At 37.5% G+C, this 7,867-nt stretch overlaps 1 protein-coding gene across 3 annotated transcripts in view; it reads right to left on the bottom strand.

The window, feature by feature from the left end:
* Positions 1–4,562: 4,562 nt before the first annotated feature.
* The window catches only part of SEMA3A (semaphorin 3A), a 410,652-nt gene continuing 407,347 nt past the window's right edge, over positions 4,563–7,867 (bottom strand). For all 3 annotated transcript variants that reach the window (XM_069875193.1, XM_069875106.1, XM_069875016.1), the window contains one exon: positions 4,563–7,611. In XM_069875193.1, the coding sequence (XP_069731294.1) occupies positions 7,156–7,611 (456 nt within the window). In that variant the 3' untranslated portion in view covers positions 4,563–7,155. The remainder of the gene's footprint in view (positions 7,612–7,867) is intronic.

Below are 7,867 nucleotides of genomic sequence, written 5' to 3'. Positions count from 1 at the left end.
ACCTACAGTGAATTAGCTTAGACAAAACTATAAAGCCCTGAAAATAGGGCTGACAAAAGCATAATGAAATGTGTGCCACTGGGCCTACTACAATAATAACATAAACAGAAGGGGAAAATTAAACGTTCTTCAGAGGAACTTGCACAGTCTGACTGTTTATTCTGGTTTATTGAGCTATTCAGTGTGGTATTGTTCAGTGAAAGCAGAGTTTATAGGCATCCATCTTTTTCTACATAGTGCCACAAATGAAGAAAGAGGTGACACAAAACTTAAAGGCCTAAGGGATTGGTCATTGCAAACGATAGTTGAAATGTCTGCGTTTCTTTTGGCTGCTTTTTTCCTCTCCTGCCTGTCAAGAAATGAGAAGTTCAAATTGAGTCATATTTGATGTCTCCCTGATGTACTTCATCTAGCAGTATTACCATAGCCTCTTTATCCCTTTCCCATGCAGAAACCTCCATCTCCATTTGCTTCTGCATAAGCAATCATAATTCATACTAACACACTTACAAGAAAGATGACTATGAAACTCCTACAGAAATTAATAGAATATATTTGTATGAAGCATAAAAGTCATACAGCCTGCAGGAGTAGTCCACACTGAGGGGTATAAACAGGAGTTTTTCTCCCAGAGCAGACTTAATTACACTAGGCTGTAAGATGGAATGCCCTGAAAAAAAAACCAAGATTAATTCTTCAAAACCTGCCATATGTGTTAGTGCATTGGCAGACAGGGCAGGTTCACAAATGTAGCAAAGGCCTAACTCTTTTTATTGTGAGATCTTTGCTCACAGAAACCTGGTTATAATACTCTACACATTATTTCTGTTTTACTGTTTAGGAGTATATTTTAGCTTTGCTTTTCACCATCAGCTAAACAGGGTCAAATAATCTAAATCAGAGTTGTACTGCTGTTGTAGGCTTTTGGTTGGTTGTTGTAGGCTTTCAGAAGGCAGAGAAAGATCTCTAAATCTAGAAGACAAATAACCTCAGATGATCAAGAGCAATTCAGGAAGAACTGTTTGAGCATCATTAGCGCCAAACACCAGGCTCTAGTTCACAATCAGAAATCTTTGGAGGAGTATAAAGTAGTATGTATGGTGCTGAACCTCCCTTGCACTTCAAATTTGTTGAGCGTTCTTATATTTTAGCCTTCATGGTCACATTAGTGTTTGTATTGCTTGCTAAAGCCTGCTGTCTCAAAGGGGCAGTCTAACATAGACTCACTTTTTTGAGTCACTCAAAAGCCCTAATATCCCTTCTCAGCCCCAGGGCTCTCCCCACCATGCCCATGGCCCCAGATCTGGTACCAGCCAAGTACCAGTTCACCAAGTATTGATTCTATCTCTTCTGATGAGAATAGAACAAGTCCTTGCTTAGGACGAGTACTAACAGATACGACAAGAGGGCTGCATGTTTGTTTGACTGGGGAGCCTGGACACAGGGCAACTCAAGGAGGGCTGGTCACGAGAAATGGGTTTCCCCATGTGTGCTGAAGAAGACATTATCCTTCAACAACTGTAGAAACTACAAAATGACTTTTCTGGGTTAATATTGAGACAAGAGGAGCCCCATTTCCTAAAGGGGTAAAAAACTGCTATGAAAGAAGCGGAAGTTGCTTTCTTAACCTAAATGAAACCTCTTCAGTATGAAATTTGCTTCACTAGAGCTTTGGGATTTAGCTCCGATCAACCCGAAGTTCTCTAAAATGTCAACCTTTGATAAATTCCGGGGCAAAAAAGTCCAAAACAAGGCCTGTTCTCCACAGTTTCTAATTTTTTCTGTGAAGCTCCTCCAACCTTTCACTCAAGTATTTATGGGGAGCAAAGAAGCTGGCTTTCACTAATACTCTGATCTACTTGTATCCTGTTACTGAGCATTCTGGGGAGAATAGTCCTTTTGTTTTAGGCTTTGGAAAAAGCCATCATAACTTTGCTTCCCATTAAATGCATGTTTGACGAGGAGCTCAGTGAATGTGACCTGTAAGGAAACAGAATAGTGTTTCAGTCTTCACAAAGGAAACATTTATAACAATTTATAGCTGGGGCTGCCAAAAGTGTTCTTCAGAGATGCACTAGAATTACATGTACAGACTCAAATACTTTTGGGGAAAGGGGATTTCACCTCAGTAAAAGCTGACTGTTTAAATGTGCGTGTGTGTATATATATTTATGCATATATAAGTATGAACAAACAAGGTTTAAACCCCAAATATTTCTTCTTTCTTCCTACTCAATGTCAATGAAGAATGTCCCTAGGCATTGTATGTTCCTGGAAATGTAGCAAAGTACTAACAGAGGACAATCAATTTAGCTGTACTCAGCAGGGAGTCCTAGCAAAGTACTGAGCATGGCTACATGCAGAAACAAGGATCATCCTTTGTGAGTATCTAGAACCCCCGCGCTGTGTAACCAAAGAATGAAAAAAATTACTTGGGTCTTTCTGTTAGTGGATTCACGGCTTGCCGCATCCATTCTGCCCTTGTTCTATTTGCAGATATCTTTTGTATCCCACTGAGTTGCCTAGCTCCTACTGAGGGCTTATTTTCATCAACATACGGCAGTAGTAACCATAAAATATCCTTCCAATATCCTTTTGAACTGGGCATCTCTATCCTTGCTTTACAGGAAGGAACGTGGGTAAAGCTGAATGGATTAGTCATGATTACTAGTACTGGTTGTTCCTTCAATTCTGTGTGTGCCAAATGGAATGTTTCTTTTCTCCACTTCTTGTGCCCTATATTTAAACTTCATGCTTTCTAGGGCAGCGTTTGTCTCCTTAGCTGTTTGCACAATGCTTAGTGCTGTGGCTCATTACTTTTAGATAGAACCCCTGGGCACTTCCAAACAGCCGCTAAGGTTACCTGAGGATACAAGCATATGTCAACAACAGACAGAACCTGATTTATTCTTACTTGCTGCCTATGCAAGACATTTTCCAAAGGGCAGCTACATGGGGGTACTAAGCATTGCACAGAGTGAATTTCATCAATTACAGCAACTTGCTGGCATATACATGGCATCCAGGCTGGTTTACAGTTTAGTTGATGGGCAGAGTTGGGGGTGTGTGGGTGTTGTGCGTGTGTGTGGTTTTACCTGTGCAAGTAAGTGCAGTTGTGCCAAATGATAGCCTGAAGACAGTTTGCAGGCATCACTAGTTTGTCTTCAGAAAGAAACAACAGGCACCTTTATTAAAAAGAGCAACTCTTCTGGCCTAGTAAACAGAGCTCATATACATGGATAGCAACAGTGCACTTCATATGCTCACATAGGTTACAGGACACATTTCATGTAAACAACCAAGACAGTGAACTTCAAATATTTGGAAGAAATGTTTATTTAACAACTGAATACATGCTAAAAGAAATAATTTACAGCAGCAGTTTCATTACATTTTTTTTCTCTCCAGTTTTCTAGTTCCCATCTGAATTGAAGTGATAAATACAGAAGTAGAGTTATTTACTACTCAGCGAGCAATGTGCTTAAAGAGTAAGCACATAACTTTGTCACTGATACAGCAAATAAACCACCTCATCACCTGTGTGGCAAAATCTTGCATTTTAGTATTATGCTGAACACACTGAAATGGAGTACCTCTAGATAACAGTACTTTACACTGTACCTCCTTATCTAGTCGAAAGTATTTACATCTCTTTTGGCTAATGTGTAGGTAGCAAAAACTGAACTATTAAACACATACCATTGATATTCACTAAATAATACATAAAAAGGATCAATAAATGCGCATTCACATGCATTTAATTTAATTTTTTTACATAGTGATTTTATTGGGTCATGAAGATTTAACTCTATTCTGCAAAGATGCACATTTTTCTCAGTTTGATGTTAGAGTTTAACATAACCATACAGTTTTTAGGAGCCATTGAACAAATTCCCATCTTGAGTGATTTATACAAATGCAAAGTATAGATGAGTAAGAATAAGATTGAATGCATTTTTGTTCCTGGCAAATGGCAAATGGATATTTTAAAACAAATCAAATTAGAACTTTCTGGATATAAATTAAATCCTTTATTTCTCTCCAGCTTAAACATAACTTATTACTTACTTTTTCTACAGTCTGCAACTAGAGGTTTAGAGGGTTTTATTCATGATTTTCAGAAACACCACTTATACCTTTATCTTCAAACATTACATTGTTTTAAACAGTAATGACACAAACACGGGAATAAGTTTTACTGAAGCTGCAGGATGTCTTTCTATACATGAATTCATGAAGGGCTATATTGTTTAAAAAAAAATCATTTCACATCAGTATTAAATACTGTTTTAATGTGACTATAATATGGACCTGAAAATCAAAAATTTTTGCTACAAACTTGATCCTTTGTGTTCTTATATAAATAAGCAAATACAAAGACATAAACAAGACTACCCATGTCAGTGAGGATTGAATTGAAGTTTGTAAGATCTGATCAAACCCACTGTCCAACTTGACTGCCAGGTTATGATAAAAACATTGCAACTTCTGCATTTTTTTTCCCACAGATTATCTTTCTCTGTATAAAAAGACATACCTTAGAATCCTGAATTAATTTAATCTTTTTCTTGAGGGGTGCCGAAGGAGGTTGATTTTGGTTTGATTTTTTGCAGCAAGTTGCTATGAGCATGGCAGAGAAAAATAAGTTCGATAGCAATGCCATTAGTATGTGAAAAAGGAAACAAAGTCATTTAGGGTCTGATGAAATCATCCTGGAGTTTTCCCATTGAATTCTCTGAGGTTCATTTTAAAAACGTTTCCTTTTGTAAAAAAGAGGAGTCTAATGACTTGATGGTACACAATAGTCCTACACAAAAGGCTAAAGAGGGTTCTGTGATTACAAATAAATAATAGAGCTGACAACAATGATCAGAAATTAATCATAAACTGAGCTTAAAAATTAATACTACTGTACAGGAAAGTACATAGTTGAACCTATGTTTTAATTCATCTCTATTCAGCACATGATGAAAGAATGGGAATTTAACGGCATATCACTGTTCACAGGAATCAAGTTAAACATAAGAGAGAATTAAAATTGTTTTAAAACTAAATTCCCAAGTGTTTTCCTAAATCATGGCCTTACAGCCTCGTCCTGGTCTATTCAATGATTTTTTTACTAAAGAATTACATGACAAAAGTCTTGCAAGTTCATCCCCTGCAAAAGATTCAAAGGAGACTAAAGTGACTGGGCCATCAGTGAAAATGCAATTGCTATGGAGGCAAGAAGCCAAGGCAATCAGAAGGTTATTTGAATTAGTGAGTGGCAAGGAGAAGAGGACATATTGTGAGAAATGCTGCCACAGCAGTTGTGTTATATTGTATCTGATAAGGCAGATAGTGTAGTGATTTATAAATTAAATAACCTAGAGTGAATAACAACAAAACAGATCACTCCTCAATACAGACACACTTTTATATAAAAGCTCCTTTAGCAAACTAAGGACTTCGTTCTAGTAAATTTACCTACAATGACAATACTTGAAATTATGTCATTTGTGGACTCTACCAAGATAAAATATGGGAGGCTGGAGAAAGATGACCTCAAATGAACTGGACACCATAGAACTGGGGACCAAAGGCACATCTGTGCTGAGGTGAATAAATCCACTACTTATAACCCTAAACTGACACTTCTGGTGCAAGTACATTTTCTGTTTACCCTGTTGCTTTCCTGTATGCAGAATAAGACAGAAGTGCAGAACCAAATTATCTGTTAGCGTGAACTACTTTTAAGCTGAACTTCACCAATTTACTACTGCAGCGGACTTTGCGTATAGATAAAACTGTCCCTTAGATGTTAGAGAACTGGCTTTGAGGTTGTCATTTACATGGCCTAGTGCTTGTTCTTTGCATTTGGGTGATGTGGCCCACAGAAAGAACGGAGTGCTGAGAATCAGTAGTGCGGACATATTTCTGCCACTGAGCTGGGAACAAAACTCCTTAAACTGAATGTGAGCTTTGCTCATGGATATATGACAGTCTATGAGCCACAGTATTTAAATATTAGCATTCACAAACATTTACGAACCAAGAAAGCAAGGGTGTAATTAGTAAAGGGTATTTTAATGTTATTTACTTTTTGATTAAAAAAAATATACAACCGGAAATCAATGCTCTCCTCTTCATTGGTTCGATCTATAGCAAAGTACTACACAAGCTGGATCATTTCAAATACCATACTTAGAAAAAAAGAATGCAGAAGACTTCCATGCTATACAGCGATTTTCATGTTAAAATAGCTTAGTTTTAAAACTGTTTTGAAGCTATATGTCATATAGATTACTGGTATAGAGGGGTGGAGATTAACTGCACTGTGACTAGCTCCCCTGGAAGGTTCTCCAAACAAAATAGTAGAGCAGCTTATAATTGGGAATTGTCTTTTTTCCTCTAAAACCAATAATTAGAAAGTACAATATTTCTAAGACAAAAAGTCTAATCTATTTTAGAAAAGAGCTAATGTTTGCTGCATATTTTTCATAGTACATTTAAATTATAGTTTTAATAAAATACATCTTTAGATCAAAGCTGAAAGAAGTCATCAGTAGTAGGCCAGTGTACTCCGCTTTTTTTTTGTTCTTCTAGATGATGGATGGCTTATGTTCAAATTTCCATAAACAATCGCATTCAGTATTGTTTTTCCTCTTCTAGTACATATAAACAGGAGAACTGGTAGACAAAACAAGAACAAAATCCTTGTGTCCAATCACGTGTTTAGACGTTCATCAGCTTAATGAGTTCATGCAGTTTTATATATAAGTCTAGAAATGGTAGTGCTGATGATGAAAGGTGGCTTTTTTCTTTTCTTTAAGATGACGATATGAAATATGGCATTTCGTTTATATCTCAGGCAAAAGACAAAGCAAAACTTGCCTGCTGAACACTTGCAGAACTTTTTGAGCAGTAAGCCAGGTCCAGGTGAGTTATCATCCTTGAATCTCTGGTCTTTCTGGTCTTAAAATCAGAGCAGAAAGGAAAGACTTACTAGGAAAATTAGAAATGGATTTTTTTTAAACCTGGTGGAAACTGTTTGAACTTTCCACTCTTGTAAACATCCACATAATGCCATGAAAAAGTTCATGAATATTGCATTTTTTTCCAGTTATCTGTCTATACAAGTTTCTACTTGGATGAAGTTCCTAGAGGTAATGTAGCTCAGACACTCCGTGGTGCCCTCTCAAATTCATGGGTCCTCCTGTTCCTACCTTTTTTATTCTCTTGTAGGTGCTTCCACTTATTTGTATTCACCTGCGCATTGGCAGGCCTTTGCCGGCGTTGTTTGCGGTCTCTTTTCCAAACCTGCTCACAGAACTCATCCACTGTGTTGAGATTGGGGTGATTGATTAATTGCATGAAGTCTCTGTACCAGATCTTTTGACTGGGGGTCATGCTATTGGTAGCATCCTTGGTCTTGGAGGCATCACCATCTTCTTCTTTATGGAGCAGCTCTTCCAGGTGGTCAGTATCAATTACTTCCAGGGTCACTTTGAGTAAAGTTTGTATGAAGCCATGCTCCACAGCATGACAAAAATAAATACCAGAGTCCCTCCGTTGAAGACTTCGTAGCAATAGGCCCTGTTCTGTCCGGATCATATGATCATCCACTTTTATCTGTATTGCAAAAAAGCAATAATTTCAATAGTTACCTTTCATATATGTGCAACATTATCCTCTAAGCATACTAGTTTCTTAGTACCGCACCTTTCAGCTGGTAAAACCTGGCCAAAAATCTCCAAACCCGTAAGAATGGAAAAACCTTTGCAAATCATCTGTAGTAATGGAAGGCTCAGACACACCTGGAAAAGCTACTATGTACTACAAAGAGTTTGGGGGATTAAGAATTTCTTGCTGCTGATCAGAGATCTGT

Source organism: Phaenicophaeus curvirostris, chromosome 1 (assembly GCF_032191515.1).
Source record: "Phaenicophaeus curvirostris isolate KB17595 chromosome 1, BPBGC_Pcur_1.0, whole genome shotgun sequence".
Lineage (NCBI taxonomy): Eukaryota > Metazoa > Chordata > Aves > Cuculiformes > Cuculidae > Phaenicophaeus > Phaenicophaeus curvirostris.
Note: the sequence above shows the minus strand (reverse complement) of the source record. Positions and strands in the feature narration are given on the sequence as shown.